Source organism: Sus scrofa, chromosome 2 (genome assembly GCF_054392235.1).
Source record: "Sus scrofa isolate SSC_HxYL_T2T_F1_AM1 chromosome 2, Sscrofa_HxYL_maternal_Yorkshire_Landrace_v2.0, whole genome shotgun sequence".
Lineage (NCBI taxonomy): Eukaryota > Metazoa > Chordata > Mammalia > Artiodactyla > Suidae > Sus > Sus scrofa.
This window is the reverse complement of record NC_139384.1, coordinates 137,586,252-137,609,371: the sequence shown is the minus strand read 5'-3', so window position 1 is coordinate 137,609,371 and position 23,120 is coordinate 137,586,252. Positions and strand designations below refer to the sequence as shown.

The 23,120-nt window shown below is 34.3% G+C and overlaps 1 protein-coding gene across 24 annotated transcripts in view; it reads right to left on the bottom strand.

Moving 5' to 3' along the window:
• The window catches only part of CSNK1G3 (casein kinase 1 gamma 3), a 112,783-nt gene that overhangs the window by 40,761 nt on the left and 48,902 nt on the right, over nt 1–23,120 (bottom strand). For all 24 annotated transcript variants that reach the window (XR_014838674.1, XR_014838675.1, XR_014838678.1 and 21 more), the window contains 3 exons: nt 22,993–23,062; nt 8,743–8,891; nt 6,773–7,007 (listed from right to left, as the gene is read on the bottom strand). Coding sequence is in view for 19 of the 24 variants with exons in the window: in XM_021084688.2 (XP_020940347.1) it covers nt 6,773–7,007; nt 8,743–8,891; nt 22,993–23,062 (454 nt within the window). In the remaining 5 variants the exon portion in view is untranslated. The remainder of the gene's footprint in view (nt 1–6,772; nt 7,008–8,742; nt 8,892–22,992; nt 23,063–23,120) is intronic.

The window sequence follows — 23,120 nt, the reverse complement described above, 5'->3', positions numbered from 1 at the left end:
AAATGCTGGTGAGGATGTGGAGCAACAAGAATTTTCATTCATTGGTGGCAGGAATGCAAAATGACACAGCCACTTTGGAAGACAGTTTGGGAGTTGCCTACAAAACTAAACATACTCATACTACAAGATTTGGCAATTGAGCTCCTTGGTATTTACACAAAGGAGTTGAAAACGTATGTTTATACAAAAACCACACAAGAATGTTTATAGCAACTTTAGTCATAATGGCCCATGAACTGCCAAGCAATGAAGAGGTCTATCAGTGGGTGAATGGATAAATAATCAGTGGTATCTCCAGACAATGGAATATTATCCAACACTTTAAAAAAAAAAAAAAAAAAAAAAAAAAAAGCTATCAAGCCATGAAAAAACATGGAGGAACCTGAAATGTATATTACTAGGTGAAAAGCCAATCTGAAAAGGCTACATATTGTATGATTTCAACTATATGGCATCGGGACAAGATGGAACTATGGAGACAGTTAAAAAAAACCCAACAGTTGCCAAGGGTTGGAGAGAGAGAGAGATGATTAGGTAAAGCACAGAGGATGCTTAGGAAGGTGTAACTACTCTGTATGATACTATAATGGTAGATACATGTCACTATAAATTTGTCCAAACCTAAGGAACATACAACACCAAGAGTGAACCCTAAGGTACACTATGGATTCTAGGTGATAATGATGTGTCAGTGTAGGTTGTAACAAATGTATCAATCTGGTGGGACTTGCTAATAATTTGACAGTATGCGAGCTGTGGGGTGGGGGAGGGAGATCTCTACATCTTCTGCCCAATCTTGCTGTGAATTTAAAAAGTGTTTTAAAAAGTAAGGTTACTTAAAAAAAAAAAAAAAAAAAAAAGGAAGGTTACTTCAGAAAATACGCTACTGTTTAAATGCATTTTCTCTAAACTTATTTAGATAAAGGAATACACCCAAACACTCTCCAACTGACCTTGAGGGTGTGATTACTATATAACAGTAATCAAACAAAAATTATGACCCTGAAATATCAGGAAATCATCAGTTAGAATTGTATTTTATCTCAGAAAGCAAGGAATTATGCAGTGCATTTTTAAACTGTTAAAATATAATTATAAAATGTAAATATGTGTTTTTAAAAGCCATTCGGAAGGCTTAAAGAGTAGGCCTCAGGATTGGGGCAATTAACTAGAAATTATATTAAATGAACCAAATCACAGAATGAGAGCACAGAAAGAAGGCATTTTTGTAACAACATAATTTTGTGATTACTTCCCTCCTATTCTGAGAGCTAACCACTTAGGGGCTTGAAATATCATTCTGCTACGAAACACAGATTTTTCTTAACACTTAGGAAGCAACTGGCAACTTACTCCGCAAATCCTAGTCTTTATATTCATGAATACTCAATAATAATTTAAAAATTTTAATAATTTAAAAATAAATTTTATCTCAAGATACTAAAAAGAAATAATATTTACTTCAAATAACTTCAACGAGAGGACATAAATGAAAAAAATTAATCGAAAGGAAGATTAAAAATGAGGTTCAAGTAGTTGACAAAAAAAGTCTTTAAAAAGATATTAAAAAGAAGACACTTGACAAGACACAATTAAAAATAACAATTCAACATGACTGTACTAAAGAATGCTTCCATTAAAGCAGACCAAGGGAATTCACATCTGCCACATGCAGCTTTATTGAAATTTCATCTTGAATGGTGACTTAACCAGTTATAAGAAAAGCATACATATGAATCACTGCATCTGCCTTCTGAACCTAATTAAGAGCAACAGATATACACCATAGGAACCAAGATGCTAGTTTCACAATGTGATTTTATTCTTCTGTATTCTTATTATTAAGGGACAATTTTTCTTTTTAAATCTGATACAGTTTCCACCTCCACAAAGGAAAGATACATGGAAACCTGCACAAATGTCCCTCTAACCAAATTCTCTATTTTGAAAAGTTCATGTGAATAGGAAGTCCTTGAATGCACAAGAGTAAATGAATAAATATGAAGGTTTTAAAAGTAACAACCGAAGTCCAGGCAAAGAAAGAAAGGAAGAAATTATATATACACAAATTAAAATCACCATCAAAATGCCATGTTTTCACTGTTCTTTTTTCTTTATCTCTTCCTGACTCCTCCCAAAGTCAAGTGCTCTAAACTCAAAACACCACTAAATATTCCATGCTCACAGCCGTCCCAAACTTATAGAATGCTTCAACTCTGCAGCACTCACTCTACTTTAATTATTAAAAAAAAAAAAAAGAATTCATGTAATCTGCCAAACAAATCTGTTTTTACCCATCTATTCCTGAATTCTACATCAGAACTGAGAAGAGACTTTTACAAATGGGAAAAAGTAAGTATTTAACACTTTTGTTCTTCATAGTACTTGCCAAAGAAATAATTTTTTGTTTTCTTCCTGAAAGAAAAGTAAAAAGAGACTATTACAACAGTTAAATGTCATTTCCCACGTTCTGAAGGCTTTTCCTAACAAGGACAAACGTGTCAGACTCACTTTGCTATTTCAACAAACAGAATGCTGTTACATTTACCATTGTTACCATGAAGAACACTAAGCCAGAAGGAAGTTGTGACTTCATGCCTCACAACGCAGTAGTGGTGAATCTTTGTTAGTTGTTATAAAATAGTCTTAACCACCATGAAATGAAAATTTCGCATAGACACTATTTGTGCAAACACAACCATGTCTGTTTCTAAACAGAAGACACAGTCCTGAAAACTGTATACCTACCCAATCATACCGGAAATCTATAAGGCAAGTTTGCTATTGAAAGGCACTCACCCCAAATACTGCCGGAAATATAAATACTACTGACTTTTCTTAAAGAAAGGCAAATTTACATTTTTCAGGCATTTCAAACACTGAAAAAATACCATGAGCCTACTATCAGGTAGGCTCTCAGGGAGGATGCCAGGTGCTTTCTGGTTCTGGCTGAGAGGCAGAAGCAGGGAAATACATCAGTTAGAGAAGCAGCGAAGATCAGGAGTTAGAGGTTTGATTAGATGACTTTTAAGGTCCTGGATAAATTGTGATTGTAGTGTAAGGTACATTTGGACAGTGATAAGTACTGATTAGTTTTTGGATAAGTACTGATTAGTTTTTGTTTCTGTCTATTCTCCCTTCTGTGTGAGACGCTAGATATAGAATCTAAAAGCAGAAAATTATGTCAGACTTCCTGTGATATGAAAACTGACCGTGCCTTAAAACTTAAGAATATTCTTAACTATTGTAAACACAACCTAGAGCTGATTTTTTAGAAAGGCACAAAAGTAATTCAATGGGAAAGAATATGCTATAAAAAGACTATCTCAATCCCTATCTCACATCGCACACAAAAAAACAAATTCTAGACGGTAAAATAAAACACAGAACGTTCTCATTACAAAGGATACAGATTTCTTAGGATTTAAAAACTAATCATAAAAGAAAAATTGATAAATTAGACTTCATGAACATTCACGACTTTTACTCATCAATTGGCAATATTAGGAAAATGACTAGACAAGCCACAGACTGGAAGAAAATATTCAGAGAACATATATTTGCCAAAGGAGTTATATCCAGACTACAGAGAGAATTCCTACAAATCGGCAGTTAAACAATGTGCACAACACAAAAGAAGATCTACGAATGGTCAATGAGCACACAGAGCAGTGCTCATAATCATGAGACAATAAAATAAAATAAAATACCACTACACACATTCACTGGGATGGCTACAACAAAGAAGCATCACAACACCAAATACTGTCAAAAATGTGAAACAAATAGAACTCTCATTCATTGCTGGTAGAAACAGAAAATGGTATGAATGCTTTGGTGAACTGGTTGGCAGTTTTCTAGCCAGATAATACCTACAAGACGACCAAATAATTCAGATCTTAGAATAATGATTTATAAGGATGCCACTATAGTTTTAATCATAACAGCAAAAAAATGTTGATACTCAAAATGCTCATCAACATTAGAAGGAATAAACAACTTGTGGTATATTTATGCAATGGAATACTACTCTACTGCATAGGAACAAACTATTGTCAACACAGATGAATCTCAGACATATTGGACTGCGCAAAAGAAGTCATATCATTCCTTTTATATGAAGTAATAGAATCAGCAAGACTAACCTACAGTGACAGAAATCAGATCAGCAGTTGCTTTTTTTTTTTTTTTCTGCTCTTTGTGTTTAAGGCCGCGCCCACGGCATAGGGAAGTTCCCAGGCTTGGGATCCAACAGGAGCTATAGCTGCCAGCCTACACCACAGCCACAGCCACAGCAACACTGGATCCCCAACTCACTGAGAGCAGCCAGAGATTGAAATCGCATCCTCATGGATACTAGTCAGATTTGTTTCTGCTGCGCCACAATGGGAACTCCCAGCAGTTGCTTTTGGAGAGTGACTGAGGAAGAGCAAGAAGGAAGTCTAAGGGGTGGTGAAAAGTATGGTAAATCTTGGTATAGTTGTGTGTGATACAGGTGTATAGATTTGTCAGTACTCCCAAATTATACACTCAAATGTTGTGTACTTCACTCAGGGTACCTTTCACTTCAATTTTAAAAAGGACTCTTCAATAAAATAAGAAACAAATATCACAATTCTAGTAAGCTTACTTTTACGAAGGGTTAACAGTTACCAATTCTGAAACTACATTCTGAGTATCCTAGGCTTCTAAAAATAAGTAAATATCCCAAATAGTGGTAGCCAGATATCTCATTGTAGGCAACGAAAGATATAAACATAGAAAAGGGAAAGAAATTACATATATGAAAAGGGGAGATACCACTTTGTGCCATTGACTGAAATTTTCAGTATCAGAATAAACTCATGGTTTTTAACACACAGATATTAATATATGTGTATACATGCATACATATGTGTAGGCATGTTTGTATGTGTACATATATGGGTATACGTAGATACACACAAGTCAGTACGTATGTGTATATTCACACAAACATACACACATTGCTAAGTTCTGCTACAGAAGGGGCCTAGAAGCTCTAACATACCAGTAGCAATCACTGTACTTCAAATCTTGATATCTATATACCATCATCCAATAAAAGGAACCAGGGCTTTTTAGAAAAATGCATCTGGGCTACAGCCAAGAAGCTAAAAAAATGAGGCTGGAACAACTTGTTGCATAAGAAAGTAAATAAGTTCCCAAAGACTCATGAGAACATGCCAAAGGTACAGTGAAGCCAACTTGATAGAGCAACCATAGCCAAAACTAGGATAATTAGAGCATCAAAATAAATAATGATAGTAATGGACCATAAATAATAATAATAATGGACTATAAATAATAATAGTAATAAATAATGACAGTAATGGACTATAAATAATAATAATAGTAATAAATAATGATAGTAATGGACTATAAATAATAATAGTAATGGACTATAACAAATTCAATTAGATAAGAATCCATGAGTCTATACAGATATAAGTCAATAAATAAGAGAAGAAGGGAAAGCTTTTGCCTACATTAGAACGTAAACTAGTATATATATACAAAGAATGGTGGAGCTAAAAAAAATCAACTGATATTAAATCTAGGGAGCAAAAATTTGCTAAAAAACAACATATTACATAATTCTAAAAACTTACTTAGAAAATATTTTTAATTAAAAATTAACAAAGGGAAAATAAACTTTTAAGAGGAGAAACTTGGCAAATACTAACGTAAGCAAGTGACCAAAACTACTTGGAACCAGAGTTCCCACCATGGCTCAATTGTAACGAACCCGAGTAGTATCCACGAGGACGGGGGTTCCATCCCTGGCCTTGATCAGTGGGTTAAGGATCTGGCATTGCCATGAACTGCGGCGCAGGTTGGTAGCTACAGCTCTGATTCAACCCTTAACCTGGGAACTTCGATGTATCATGGGTGCAGCCTTATAAAGATCAAAAAAAAAAAAAAAAGGCTACTTGGAACCAAGTGAAATCAGGTCCTTTCTGACATTTCTGACATGACACACTGAGCATCGCTTCTATGACACTTGTGCTAAAACTGCATACCTAAAGATAATCATGAAGAAATATCAGAAACTCAAACTGAGAACATTATACAAAATAGCCTGTACTCCACAAAAACATTAAAGTTATACCATAAAGAAAGGCAAAGCATTGTCCCGGACGAAAAGAGACTAAAGAGATACGACAAATAGATGAAATGTGAACCTGGACTGGATCCTGAACTGCCGGGGGGGGGGGGGCACCTCTAAGAAACCCTGTACAGTTGATACTATTTTACCATTATTACAAATAAGGAACCCCTTTTAAAAGGTTAAGTAATAGCCAGTGCAGAATCCACAGCACCTTTAAGGTATGTACTCTCACCATTCAATGTATTGAGCAAGTGGGTATCTCCCTGGCTAGCTGTATCAGAAAGACTGTTTCAATCAAAAATCTTTACACATGTTAAATTCAGTTGAAATTAAATATTCTCTCATATTCTTTAACAGAAATAATCAAATGGATCAACCTAAGTGAATCAAAATTGAACATTTCAAGTTCTATAAAAAAAGATACTGTAAATGTGAGGATATTCGTCATTCATTTATCCTAAAGCAACTTACTTTAAAAGAATTTTATTAAATATAAATAAAAATAAACTTTAGTTAGACAGGATAATTTAAAAATACAATAGAAGCAATTATAACCTGCAAAAACAGAACCAGAATAACAAATAAAAATACACTGTTAGTTTAATGAGTTTAAACTTTCATACTTATAAAAGGTACACATACCTTTTCCTAAATGTGTGTTTATGCTCATATATCTAGCTGTTCCTGTAAGGCTCTTGTGTTCTCTGTATGGTATGTGTTTCTTTGTCTCTGGGTCAATATATTCCTTTGCCAAACCAAAATCTATAATATGAATGACTTGCTGGGTTTTGTTTCCTGGTCGTCCTATTAAGAAGTTCTCAGGTTTTACATCTCTGTATATCAAGTTCTTTGAATGCACATATTCCATGCGAGAAATCTTGATTCAAAAAAGAGAAGATAAATTTTATTTTAGGCTTTGTCTAGCATAAGGTAGTATGATAAAGGCAAGATAATTTTCACAATGAAAATACATAAAGAAGAAAAAATCAGAAATTCTTTCAACTCTTTAAAAGTAACATGACAGCAGTCTCTAGTTTCTCAAATATATGTCCAATAATGATTAAAAATCTTTGCTTTTTATTATTATGGTCACTTATAAATGAAAGTACTTGAATTTTACAAATTCCTTCATATTACTAAGCCTGATTCAATCAACATTTTCAGATCATGCTACCTAATAGAATCAAAAAGCTTTGTTTACTTCATCAAACAGTTTTAAAAAGTCATCAACTACAATCACGTATTCATAAAGCTGCAATTTATTCTTCCTTATCAGGTCAGTAATAGAGAAACTTACTATTATACTAAAGAAGTTTAAAGAGTCTAAACTGTTAAAAACAATTAACAGAGCACCTTTGTTACCTTTTTCTTCTCTTAACTGTTTTCTTTACTTTTGCACTTAGGTATTAAACATTTAAAAAAATCTTAAGACTAGAAAACTGTGGAATACAACTCTAATAATACATTTTTATTAATTGCTTTACACATTTCAAATAATGTTCATTGTATAAACTCTCACAAAACAGAATACTACAAATAAGCAAATAAAAGTGCTTGATTTAGTGATAATCATGGTTTACAACACAATGGAAGTAAACACATAGTCACTCAGGCCATTTTTGTTCATTTGTTAACAAATTTTGGTCATATAACATCAAGTATTCTATTACCTATACTTTTCATTAACAATATATTATCAGCATTTTCCAGGTGATGAAACATTCTTTTAACATATACTTTTTAATGGCTGCATATTATTTTATGGTTATTAATGATTTCAACTAACACTGTAATTTCTGTGCAGTTTTGGTTGCTTCCCACTTTACTATAAACATCTTTGCACAAAAACCTTTAAGTATATCTGAATATATCCATAGGACAAATCTGTAGAAGTAAAAGTAACAAGTCAATGGATAAAAGCAATTTAAAGACTTCAGCATATACCAACTGGCATTGTTTCAAAACTGCATTAAAATCATCCTCTAAGTTGTTTCCCTATAGGCTCCCTGGAGTTCAAATGGTTTCTAAGATTCTCTCATTAGTTTGTTTCTTCTTTTTCTAGGCCATTTTAATTTATTACTAAGATTAAAAAATCCATGTTCCTGAGCATTCTGACCTTAAAGCAATAAGATATTAATTCCTTTATATACATAAAAAACAAATGATGCAGTTATTTTAAATTATATTCATCCTAAAAAGATAATGACATTAAAAGCAAACATACGGGTTCCCGTTGTGACTAAGTGGTAACGAACCTGACTAGTATCCATGAGGATGCGGGTTCTACCCCTGGCCTCACTTAGTGAGTTAAGGATCTGACAGTGCCATGAGCTGTGGTGTAGGGTCAAAGACGAGGCTTGGATCTGGCATTGCTATGACTGTGGCATAGGCCAGCAGCTACAGCTCTGATTCACCCCTAGCCTGGGAACTTCCACATGCCTCAGGTGTGGCCCTAAGAAAAAGACAAAACAAAAGTAAAAAGTAAAACATGTATATTTTTATTAAGTCAAATGCTGTGTAAGATAATGTTGCAAAACTTTCAACTTTTAATGTAAATTAGTAACCAAACCATACAATTGTTCAAGCAATTTCAAAACATCCTGCTTACTTACCAGTTGGATAGCTATCATGAGAACTGTTTTAAGAGAAAATGTTCTATCACACAAATCAAACAAATCTTCCAAACTAGGTCCCAGCAGTTCCAGCACCATAGCATTGTATTTACCACAAGGGCCAAAATAGTAAACTTGAGGTATACCATCTGTGGGAAAAGACAAAGGATTTTAATAGCTTCTTCATTTAAATATCAAATTTTGCTTCGTAGAAAAATCAATAAATGATTTTTAAAATAATTTCGTAGTTTCAAGAACTACATCACTATTTTTACTTTTTCCATACAAAACACAAACTTTTCCTGGCCCCACCTTCTCCCTCCCTATTCCCCTCCTTGATTTTCACAGTGTAGCTCAGTTACACCTCTCCTCTATTACTGAACAACGTGATGAACAGTGCTTCCTTGTTGGGCTCCACCACCTCACCATAGAAAGAAACTGCACTGAGATTTACATTTCCATGGCCTGGAGAAATGCTTGCCACACAGGAAAGATTTTATTTTTACAGAACAAAGCAGTCACCTCACTCTTTAATAATCCTGTGGTAGACATAGTTCAAGCCCCAAGAGTCCCATCCTCTGGGGCACAAACTACCATGTTGTGGAAGAGGCCCACATGCCAGAGAATGGTGGGCAGGCTCTATGAACTGAGAGCCTCATCATATAGCCATGAGGAACTGAATTCTCAAAATAGTGAGTGAGCTTACAATAGGGCTCTGAGCCTCAGAAAAGACTGCAGTCAAGGCTTACATCTTGATTTCAGCCTAGAAAGACCCTCAACAAAGGCCAAAGCTAATCCATGCCTGAACTCATGACCCATAGAAATTGACTGTTATTCTATGCCACTAATTACTAAATAATTCATTATGCAGTGAAAAATAACACAAACTTCAAATATAAAATCTAAATGCGCAGAAATCATCTGGATTTTATTTTTAGAACAGACTACCAATAAACTAGCACACAAGAGGTGGTCGTTTTATCTTGATATTGCATTTGTCTATCTGTTATGAAGAAATGAACTTCTTCCATCTTAAATGTCTCATTTTTACTTACAAATGTTTTTTGTTTTGTTTAATAATTTTAGAAAGGAAAAACTTTCTAAAATACAAAAAAACCTTCCTATCTTTTTAAAATAAAGAGTATTGGGAACATAATTTCATTCTTGTTGTTTATTATAACTGTCATTTTGCATAACGATTATTGCATGAGCAGAACAAAACACTAAACTAGAAGCCAGGATAACTAGGTTCTTACTTCAGCTTAATATTAATTATTCACAAGTAGATCTCCATTTATCTATAATATTAGTAGTTTAGATAAGCCCTGTTTTTCTGAAATGTAAATATGAGGGAGGAACAGAACAGCTGAGATAGGAAGTAAGACGATATAATCATGATAGGGTAGGGGAAAAAGACAAGTTCAAATTACATGCATGGTCCCCTCCCCCAAAATAGAGATTCTCACATACTTCCATGTGTACACATAACCTGCACCCACACATCTCTCTTCTTCTCCCTTCCTTTCTCTCTCTCTGTCTCACACACACACACACACAAAATTTCCCCCTGCCACTTAGAATCATCATCTTAGCATGAGCCACTCTTACTAGAGTCACTCCTATCATATTTAAGTCATATCTAACCCCATAATATGTAAAAGCAGATAAAAGGCTTGGAAATAGTGAATTAGAGACTCACATTTACTCCAACTCTGAAATACTGCTTTTACAACTCTATATACATTATGAGCCTAGAAATGCAATTAAGACTTATCCATAACTCTCAGATACTTAATTTTTACTGCTTTTTCCCCTTCTATGCCACTGCAAGTACTAACTTCTATGCTCTTAATTTAGTAATCTCTAATAACCCATTTCCACTCTTTAATTTACTGCTTCTGGTCATAAAGATGTTCATGAAACTCAGAAGAAGAAAGGATGAACACAGTGAGAATTTCAACAGAGAGAGAAATATAGGAAAGTACCAAATCAGCTGGTCAATTGAAAAATACACTAGATGGGTTCAACAGTAGACAGAATGAGGTGAAAGGGTGAATCAGTGAACTGCAAGGCAAAACAATTAAACTCATCAGAGAAGCAAAATGAAAAGAATTTTTTAAAGTGAAATTAACTTAATAGACCTTTGAGAGAGCATCAAGCAGAATAATTGCATTATAAGGGTCCCAGGACAAGGGAGAGAAAAAAGGTGCCAGAAAAATTATGTAAAGAAATATGTGCAAAAAATTCCTCTAATTTGGGAAAGGAAACAGACATCCAGGACTAAGAATCCCAAAGAGTTCCATAAACACTAACCCAAACAGACAGACACCAAGACATATTATAATTAAAATGGAATAAGTTAAGGATAAAGAGAGCATCCTAAAAAGAACAAGAGGAAAAAAAAATGTTACATACAATGATGTATACCCCCCCAGAAGACTAAGAGCAGATTTTTCAGCCAAAACTTTACAGGCCAGGAGTAATAGCATAACCTATTCAAAGGGCTAAAGGGAAAAAACTTCCAACCAAGAATTCTCTACTTAGCAAGATTATCATTCAGAATTGAGGGAAAGATCAAGAGTTTCCCAGATAAACAAGAGCTAAAGGGGTTCATCAGCATAAACTGGCCCTACAAGAAATACTTAATAGATTTCCTAAGATGAAAAGAAAAAGTACTAATTAATAAGAAAACACATAAAAACCTCACTGGAAAAGGTAAAAATATAATAAAACTAGTGGATCAATCACTTATACAGCAAACATGACTGATAAAAGACAAAAAAAAATAGTAAATTTAAATTATAATAGTAATTTAAGGGATACATAAAATAAAAAGTCAAAATGTGTCATCAAAAGTATTAGACAACAAGGGGAGAGAATGGAGAAGTAAAAAGATAAATCTTTGAAATGCGTTCATATTTAAGTTGCTACGTGCTTAAAACAGGCCAAGACTTACATAAAATGTTAAATGAGAACCTCACAGTAAACAAAGGGAAAAAAAAACTTATAGTAAAAACACAAAATGGAAAGAAATCTAAATATAACACTGAAGAACACCATCAAAACACAAGGGAAGAGGGAAAGAGGAGAAGAACAGAGAGGAACTATAAGATAGCCAGAAAACTAACAAAATGACAATAAGTACATACTTATCAGTAATAACTTTAAGTGTAAATGGACTAAAATAGCTGGATTAGAAGACAGTAAGGAGCCTTTTAAAAAACAGATCCATCTATATGCTGCCTACCTGAGATCCACATCAGGAGAAAAAATACTCACAGGCTGAAAGTTAAGGAATGAAAAAAATTTCCAAGCAAATGTAAATGAAAAGAAAGCTGGAGTGGCTATACTCATTTCAGACAGAATAGACTTTAAAATAAACACTATAATAAAAGACAAAGGCATACATAATGACAAAGGTGTCAATCAAGCAAGAAGATATAACATTTATAAATGCATATGCATCCAATAAAGGAACAATAAGATAAAATGAAAATATTAACAGGGTAAATATAACACCCTACTTATATCAATGGATAGATCATCCAGATAAAAAAATCAAAAAAGAAAGCATCAAATTTAGATCACACATTAGATCACACAGACTTAACAGATATATATATATAGAACATTCCATCTAAAAGCATCAAAATATACTTTCTTCTCAAGTGCACATGAAATGTTCTCTGACAAAGATCATATAATAGGTCATAAAAAACTCTCAATATAAATTCAGAAAGGCTGAAATTATATCAAGCATATTCTTCTGCCACAATGCTATGAAACTAAATATGAATCACTAGAAAAAAAGAGCAAATAAACCATAATAGAAAGTAAATCAACTATAATAGAAAAAACAAGAACCTAAAGAAAAAGCAAAAAACATTAAAAACCACAAAAATATGGAAATTAAACAACATGCTACCAAAAAAACCAAAAGGTCAACAAAGAAATCAGAAAGTACCTAGAGACAAATGAGAACAGAGATACAACATACCAATATCCATGTGATGCAGCAAAAGCAGTTCAAAGAAGAAAGTCCATAGCAATACAGGCCTACCTCAAGAAACAAGAGAAATCCAAAATAAATAATCTAACTTTACATGTAAAGGAAATATAAAAAGAGTAAATGAAGCTCAATATTAGAAGGAAGAAAATAATAAAGACCAGAGTGGAAATAAATAAAATAGACATTTAAAAAACAGTAAAGATCAATGAAACTAAGAGGTTGCTATTTGAAAAGATAAAACTGACAAATCTTTAGCTCAACTAACCATGGGGGAAAAAAAGAGGGAACTCAAACAAAATCAGAAATAAAAGAGAAGAAACTACAATTGACACCACAGAAATACAAAAAATTACAAAGGACTACTATGAAAAATTACACACCCACAGATTAGACAACCTAGAAGAGATGGAAAATTCCCAGAAATATACAATCTCCCAAGACAAAATCATGAAGAAATAGAACATCTGAATAGAACAATTACTAGTAAGGAGGCTGAAATAGTAATCAAAAAGCTCACAACAAACAAAAAACTAGTATCAAATGGCTTCACTGGCAAATTAATTTGAAGAACATTTCATAGCAGTCCTTCTCAAACTCTTCCAAAAAACTGAAGAGGAAGAAAACTTTCCAAACACATCTTATGATGCCAGCATTACTCTAATACCAAAACTACAGGAACGCTGTAAAAGAAAATTACAGGCCAATATCTTTAATGAACAAAGACGCAAAAATCTTCAACAAAATATTAGCAAACCAAATTCAGCAATACATTAAAAGAATCAAACACCATGACCAAGTGGGAATTATCCCAAAGATGCAAGAATGTTCAACATATGCAAATCAATCAATATGATAATCACATTAATAAAATGAAGGATAATGATCACATGATCATCTCAATAAATGCAGAAAAAGCATTTGACAAAATTCATAGGGGTAGAGAGTGAACATATCTTAACCTAACAAAGGCAATATATGACAAGTCCAAAAGTAACATCATACTCAATGATGAAAACCTAAAAGCTTTTCCTCTAAGATTAGGCAGGAACAAAACAAGGATATCCACTCTCACCACTTCTATTCATACAGTACTGGAAATACTAGCCACAGCAATTAGGCAATAAAAAATAATAAAAGTGATCCAAATCAGAAAGAAAGAAGTAAAAGTGTCATTATTTGCAGATGACATGATACTGTATATTAAAAGTCCTAATAATGCCACAAATAATATCTGTTCAAACCAATATATGAATTCAAGATAAAAAAAATCAACATATGGAAATCTATCTATACACTAAAAATAAACTATGAGAAAGAGAAATTAAGATCCCATCTACCACCACTGCACAAAAAAAAAGTATCTAGCAATAAATTTAATCAAGGAAGTGAAAGAGCTATACACTGAAAATTTTAAGACACTGACGAAAGAAATTGAAGACGACACAGATAAATGGAAATATATTTCATACTTATGGAATGGACAAATTTATATTGTTAAAATGTCTATACTACTCAGAACAATCCACAAATTCAATGCAATCCCTATCAAAATTTCAATGATATAGTTCACATGACTAGAACAAACAATCTAAAATTTGTATGGAACTACAAAAGACACCAAACAGTCAAAACAATCTTGAGAAAGAGCAAAACTGGAAGTTGTCATGCTCCCTAATTTCAAGCTACAGCAAACCTTTAAACAACATAGATCTGAACTGTATTTACATGCAGATTTTTTTTCAATAGTAAATACTAGAGTGCTACACAATGTGAGGGTGATTGCATCTGAAGACGCAGAACCATGAATACAGAAGAACTGTGTATACCAAGGGTCAGCTAAAAGTTACACTTGGTTATATCTGACTTTTCAACTTTGCCACAGAGGGTGGCAACCCTAATCATCACAGTGTTCAAGGCTCAAATGTATACTACAAACCTATACTAAACAAAACTATGCAACTGGAGCAAAAACAGACACACAGATCAATGGAACAGAACTGAGAGTCCAGAAATAAACCCACACATATATGGACAATTAAATGACAACAGAGAGGCAAAGAGCATATGACGGAGAAAGGATGGTCTCTTCCATAAATGGTGTTGGGGAAAACTAGAAAGCTACAGGAGCTCCTATTGTGGCACAATGGGATTGGCAGTGTCTTGGGAGCACTGGGACAAAGGTTGGATTCCCAGCCTGGCACAGTGGGTTAAGGATCTGGAGTTGCCACAGCTGCAAGTTAAGTTACAGCTATGGCTCAGATCTGATCCATAGCCTGGGAATTCCATATGTCAGAGGGTGGCAAAAAAAAAAAAAAAGGACAGCTATAAGCCAAAGAATCACGCTAGACCACTATCTGACACCACACACAAAAATTAACTCAAAATGGATTTAAGACCTGAACGTAAAACCAGAAGCCATAAAACTCCTAAACGAAAACATGGGAGGTAGCTTCACCCACATGTGTTAGAGATATTTTTGTGGATCTAATTCCAAAAGCAAGGGAAACGAAAGCAAATATAAACAAATGGGACTGTATAAAACTAAAAAGCTTCTGCAAAGTGAAAGAAACCATCATCAAAATGAAAAGGCAACCTACTGAATGGGAAAAGTTTTCTGCAAATCATATATCCAATAAGGGATTTAGATCCAAAATATACAAGTAACTCTTACAATTCAAAAATAAAAAAAAAAAAAACCTGATTAAAAATGAGAAGAGGATCCGAAAAGATATTTTTCTAAAGAAGACATACAGATTCCAAAAGCCAGTGAAAAGATGTTCAACATCACTAATGAGGGAAATGCAAATCAAAACCACAAGAAGAAATCACTACACACCCATCAGAATGTTATCAAGTAGTATCAAAAAGAGAAAAAATAAGTATTGGAGAGAATGAGAAGAAAAGTAAACCCTTGTATACCACTGGTGGGATTGCAAACTGAGGCACCCACTTTGGAAAAATGTTGATTCCTCAAAAAAATTAAGAACAGCACTACCTTACAACCCAGCTATTCCACTTCTGGGTATCACAGAAACACAAACACAGTATTTTGAAAAGAATACATGAACCCCTATCCTTTACAGTAGCCAACATACAGAAATAACCTAAGTATTCGTGGAAGTATGAATGAATAAAGAAGATGAGGTACATGTACATCATGGAATACTATCCCACCATTAAAAAAGAATGAAATCCTGTTATCTTCAACAACATGGATGGACCCTGAAAATTTTATGCTGAGTGAAGTTAAGTCAGACAAAGAAAGACAAATGCTGTAAAATTTCAAATTTCACTCATCTGTAGAATCTAAAAAAAAAAAGAACAAACTAAATAAAACAAAAACAAACTCATAGATATAGAGATCAGATTAGTGGTTACCCAGAGGGAAAGAGCTGGGGGGAACTGGTGAAATGGGTAAAGGGGGAGGCGGGGTCAGCTGTGAGATGCTAGATGATAACTAGAATTGTGGCGATGATCACTTTGTAGTATGTACAGGCACATTTTGGAGACATTTCGGGTTCAGTTCTAGACCAGGGCAATAAAGGGAATATTAAAATACAGCAAGTCACATGAGTTTGGTTTACTGGTGCATACAAAAGTTATGTATACTATATTGTAGTCTATTAAGTGTGCAATAGTACTATGTTTAAAAATACAATATATATACTTTAATTTAAAAATACTTTACTGCTCAAAAATGCTAACCATCATCTGACCCTTTAGCAAGTCATAGTAATAACACCAAAGATCACTCATCACAGATCATCATAAATAATGATTGGAAAATATGAAATATGATGAGAATTAGCAAAATGTGACAAAGAGACATGAAGTGAGCTGTTGGAAAAGCGTCATCAGACTTGCTCACTGAAGGGTTGCTACTTTCAATTTGCTTAAAAAACAAAAAAAACTGTGAAGCACAGTTAGTCGAAGAACAATAAGAAAAAAAGGGGCGATATGCCTGTACAGATGATGTATACCTGAAATTGTAATGCTGTACACAGCTAAAACATACTTTTAGAGGACTTCAAAAAAAAAGCTTGAATTGGAGAAAGATTTAAACCACAGTTATGTAATCCACGTATTAAGCGTAACTGAGCAAGTATTTCTCATGTACTCTCGCCAATATTCAAAGTTACATAGCCTTACTTTTACTCATTAACTATTAACTTCATTTTAGAGCTTCTTGGAATTAAGTTGAGCTGGCCCTTGAGGAACGCAGGTGTTAGGGGCACTGACCCTCTACACAGTCAATAATCGACACACAACTTATAGTTGGCGCTCTATATACCTGTTTCAGTTCCTCTGTATCTGTGCTTCCACACCCTCAGATTCAACCAACCTTAGATCATGCAGTACTACAGTACCTACTATTGAAAAAAAAATCACATCCGAGTGGACCTACGCAAGTCTCACACTGTTCAAGGGTCACTGTGAACTATTAAGACTCTGTTGCCCTTTAATATAATTTGGCTGCTTCTTCCTTCCCAGCATACCTCCATAGCAAATGAGATGGATCCATTTTAAGACTCACATTTACTCTGCCTCATGTTTGAGCTTTTCTAAGTCTGCAATTCAAAGTTTACTACCCTACTTCTGCTACCCAAATTGCCAACTTTTCTCTATGCCCAACCTTCAAGTTTCCTCTTTTCAGACCTGTTATATTAAGTATGAATCAAAATTCATAATTATTCACACAGAATTTCTCAGAGTTGAGGAGAGGTAGGCAAGTAAATCTGCTCTGCTATAGTCATAAAACCCAGCTTTTTGTTGGAGGAGAATTACTGTGTTCCTAACATGTAGAGTTAATCAAGCTACACGCATAATATACCTTTGGCTTTCTAAAATAACATGGAGAAAAAGATCACTAAAGGGACAAATGGAAACTGCTTCAATTTTCTCAAAAGTTCCTTTCTTTAATGGTTACATAATGTCCCAAAAATATTTATCTCCACCTTATCCAAGATAGCTTAATTCCATAAACAGCATTACATTCCACTAAGTAAATTAAACAGACATTTAGTCTCCAATTTGAATAAAAATACCTCAGCTTTATCACTCGACATAATTTTATTTTAAAATATGCCTCAGCATAGATATTTAGTGGGAAAAAAAAGATGATTTAACTCTAAATGACTCTTTGGGATACATAGTGTTTTATGAGTCAATGAATTCAAAAATTTCTTACATAAATATACCATACATAATAATGAATTTCAGCACAAATTTTATGTCTTTGAAGTACAGAATGAAGAGTTTTACATATGCAGTTTTTTAATCAAGAATATAAAGCAAACACTGTGAAGACCCAACTAAAATTTCACTTCCTAGGACAAGTCTGGGCAGTTTTCTACAACTGCGCAAAAAATTAAACTGTTATGAGGTAAGAAAAGTTGTCACTCACAAACAGAGGCTAGAGGGTACCCTAAGCAAACATGAAACAAGACAGAACAACCACAGCAATATAAATATGCCAGGAAAGACCACAAGGAAGAGGGTTTTGAGAATGGGAGAAGTGAGGGAAAAGAGAGCAAAAAAGAAGAGAGAGCCTCAGAAAGAAGGTTGAGAACAAAGAATAATGAAGGTTTTAACTTACTAGCTTTAGCTCTTACCACAGAAAGGATTATTGTTTCTGTTTTACAATACATTTAATATATACTCAAATGGTATGTTTATATTTCCATAGTAAGAGATCTTCTAAGAGCAGTATTTTATGGTCGAAAAAAAATTATTTGACTTTCTGTGATGAAGGTATCAGGTGATAAAGGAATTTCAAGTAAAAAATGATTGAAAATTTTCCCCCAATATAGCCTATATAAACCATGTGATGTCAAGGAAATAATTTAATATAAAGAATTATTCAAAATCACAGATCTTCAAAAATTTTCCCCATAAATTTCAAAATATGTCCCATACATTCTCATGAAATATCAATAATTCAACTAAACTATTTTTCAACTAAATAAAAAACAATTAATTCTAATAATTAAAACCTAGGGAGTTCCCATCGCAGCTCAGCGGTAACAAACCTGACTAGTATCCATGAGGACATGGGTTCAATTCCTGGCCTTGCTCAGTGGGTTAAGGATCCAACATGGCTGTGAGCTGTGGTGGAGATTGCAGACGCTGCTAGGATCTATCGTTGCTGTGGCTGTGGTTATAGGCCAGCAGCTGCAGCTCCAATTCAAACCCCAGCCTGGGACCTTCCATATGCCATGAGTGTGGCCCTAAAGAAAAATAAGTAAATAAACCAAAAAACGAGTACAGTTCAGTGGCATGAGGTATAGTCACATGGTTGTGCAACCAGCACCATTACCACCTCCAGAACTTTCTCATCATCCCATATAGAAACTCTGTGCCCATTAAACAATATTTTCCCATTCCCCTCTCCCCTCAGCCCTGGCAACCACCATTCTGCATTCTGTCTCTATGAATCTGACTTCTCTAGGCACCTCAAAAAGTATAATCACATAGTATTTGCCCTTTCGTGACTAGCTTCTTCATTTAGCATAAAATCCTCAAGGTTACTCTATACTTTATGTAGCATGCGTCAGAACTGTCTTCCTTTGTTTAGGACTAAGTAATATTGCACTCTATGTATAGACCACATTTTATATACCCACTCATCCATCAATGGATATTTGGATTTTTTCCACTTTTTGGCTACTGCAAAACATTCTGCTATGAACATGGGTGTACACTATCTAAGTCCCTGCTTTCAATTCTTTTTTTTAATCCGTGCCATAGCAGTGACCTGGGCCACTGCAGTAAGAACACCGGACCCTTAACCTGCTACACCAGAAGAACACTCCTTCAATTCTTTAATGCATATAATTAGAAGAGGAATTGATGGATTAAATGGTCATTGTATGTTTAATTTTTTGAGGAAGAGTCATACCGTTTTCCACAGCGGCTGCAGCATTTCACATTACCACCAGCAATGCACAAAGATTCCAACTTCTCCACATTCACACAAACACTAGTTGTTTGCTGGTTTTTGGTTTGTTTTTCCTTTGTTTGCTTAATAATAGCCACTCTAACAGGTGTGAAGTCTTTGTGGTTTTGATTACATTTCCCTAGTGATTGGTGATATTCAGAATCTTTTCTTTTCATGTACTTAGTGGCCACTTGTCTACCTATCCTCTTCAGAGAAATGCCTATTCAAGTCCTTTGCCCATTTTAAAATTGGATTGTCTGCATTTTTGCTCTTGCATTTTAGTTTTCTTTATATATTCCAAATATTGATTAAATGGACCTATTTTTAAAGAGAACAATAACAAGAAAGTTGCTATTTAAATGAAACCTAAAATACCATAAAAGTGTAGCTTAAATTACTATCAATGGCCCACTTATGAATAAGAGCAGTCTAAAAACATAATCCTTTTAAGCATTAATTCTAAAAATCAAATTATTTTAAAGTCATCAGTTCCTCCCCCAAAGAATTAATCACTCTTGTTATTCCAAAAAGCTCACATGGGTACTCAAAAATGTTTCTAAAATTCATGATAAAAATTCTAACAAATAACTAAAATTCATATCCACATAAAACACTGAAAAACACTCACACTGGTTAAAAGAGTTTCAGAGCTACCACAACACACACCTTCCGGCAATAACATTTCTATTTCAATTGAGGTAAATGTTATGTCATGAGCACAGCACCCTTGTATAAGTCTACCTTGTAAATGGTGGGCCCTGGAATTATTCAACACTGCAACCCTTTTGCATTTAAATGCTAAAAGATCTATGCTTTATTTTTATTACTATCTCTGACATAATTTTTAAAATTTAAAAAGGCAAAGAATATAATAAAAGTAAGTAGTAGTATACCATGGTATTCAATTCAATGACTGCCTAAACTAACTTATTCATTCTTATCCAATTAAAGTATCGAGGAGTTCCCGTTGTGGCACAGTGGAAACATATCCAGCTAGTATCCAGGAGGATGTAGGTTCAGTCCCTGGTCTCGCTCAGTGGGTCAGATATCCCATGTTGGCATGAGCTGTGACGTAGGTTGCAGACATGGCTCAGCTTCTGCATTGCCATGGCTGTGGCATAAGCAGGCAGCTGTAGCTCCAAATTGACCCTAGCCTGGGAACCTCCATGTGCCATGGGTGTGGCCCTGAAAAGCAAAAAAAAAAAAAAAGGATCCAGTCCTGCTTTTCCAAATGATAGCTTTACTACTTAAGGAGATATGTCTCTTGTCTTTATAACCCCAGCACCCAATATTCCTTCTGGTAACACCTCAATTTCCTATTAGGCAATGACCTCTCCTCATCCTCAGTCCCTGAATTTCAGGCAGTACCTGAGATGAGCATAAGATGTAAGTCTGGACAATCAAATTCACAGGGATTAAATCATGAGACACAAAATAAGACAGTAAGATCCAGTCCTAGAACTTATGGTGAAATTTTTAATTAAGAAATACTTTTATAACTGCTAAGCTAGGCTGTTGGTAACCACCTCTGCCATCTCATAAGAAGGACCAACCAGAGAACAAAGCTGACACACACACAAAAGCAGAGCATCGAAACAAATTCAAGAATGTCCCTGATGACAGTATTTGAAGTTCCAGATACAGCAATGTCTTAAAGATAGGTCTTTTCTCTGAAATACAGTACATGAGTCAATGAACTCCTTTTTCTTCACTTAGCTTAAGGCTTTCTGTCATTTGCTAGTCCTAATATAATGACTTGTATGACTTACCATTTAAATTTCAGTTGTCAGTGACAATTTTGATAAGTCCTAGAGGCCTGTCTATATCAGATGTTTAAATTAATAATGTCTATATCAGATGTTTAAGTTAATAATTAAATTAAAAATACATGTTTAAATTAATAAACACATTAATACAAAATGTCAACTAATTATTGTCCCCACAATGACTACTCATTTGGAAAGTATGCTTTTAGGAAAAAAAGTTGCAAAACTGATAATTATTAAGAAATGAACAGCTCTACTAACTAGAATGTAAACATGTACTTACAAAAAGACTCATGAAAAAATTCCATTTTATTAAATCTGGGGAAACAAAGTATCCCTAGGGGAAGAAACTGTTCATATAAAATCACTACAGTTGGTAGAATAGGAGTGAACAGAAAAAGTGGAGCTGAGAGAAATTTCAACATAAAGTAAATGTAACATAAAATACAAAATCTTCTCACTAGTTTTTTCCAAAGGCACAAAATATTCACTTTCACTTAGATTTGGAATTTATTTAAAAATATATCTGTATTAGTTTCCTATAGGCACTGTAACTACTACACACTTGAGGCTTAAAATAACAGAAATTAATTTTCTCACAGTTCTGCAGGCCAGAAATTTGAAATCAGTTTCAAAAGGCTGAATCAAGGTGTGGGTAGGGACATGTTCCCTCTGGATGTTCTACAAGAGAATCCTACACCAGGCTCTCACTACCAGCATTCCTTGGCTAATGGCTCAATCACTCTAATCTTGGCCACTTTGCCTGCTCCTCTGTATTTAAATCATTCCTCTGCCTTTCTTTTACAAGGGAATTTCTCTCTCACTTGCTCTTCTCTCTTTTTTTTTGGTCTTTTTAGGGCCACACCAGCAGCATATGGAAGTTCCCAGGCTAGGGGCTGAATAGGAGCTACAGCTGCTGGCCTAGTCCATAGCCACAACAACACAGGATCTGAGCCACATCTATGACCTACACCACAGCTCATGGCAATGCCAGATCCTTAATCCACTGAGCAAAGACAGGAATGTAACCTACATCCTCATGAATGAGCCACGATGGGAAATCCAACAAGGACATTTCTGACTGCATTTCTGGGCCACTCAGATAACCCAGAATAATTTCTTCCCTCAATATCCTTAACTTAATCATAGCTACAAAGTCTTTGCTATAAAATAACATTGATTGGTTCCAGGGATTATGATACAGATATCTTGCATGGGGCCCTTTTTCAGTCTACCACCATGTTTTCAATAACTATAATAGCACTACAAAGGCTAAGAACATGCAAGTTACATACACCTTATAGTCTCAAATTAAATTTTTTTCTCAATGTTCTCTACTTACATTAGTACCAAAAATGCTCCCAAAGTGTCATATTTAAAATAAAAAGGGAAGACTCTAGTAAGAAAATGTCTACTAAACAAAGCCTTAAAGAGTGATTCATTTTTACCAAATTTAAAATACTATTCTTTGAAACAACAGAGTAATTATGATGACAATCCATTTTATTACGAATTTAAAAATTAGTACAAGACTTTACCTCCAGATCCTAATTGCTTGTAGAATCTGTATTCCAAATGTAGCTGTGGTGCTCTGGATTTCATGGGCTCCTATTTAAAAAAAAAAAAAAAAAAAGGCAACAACAAAAAATATTTAAGTTATACTGGG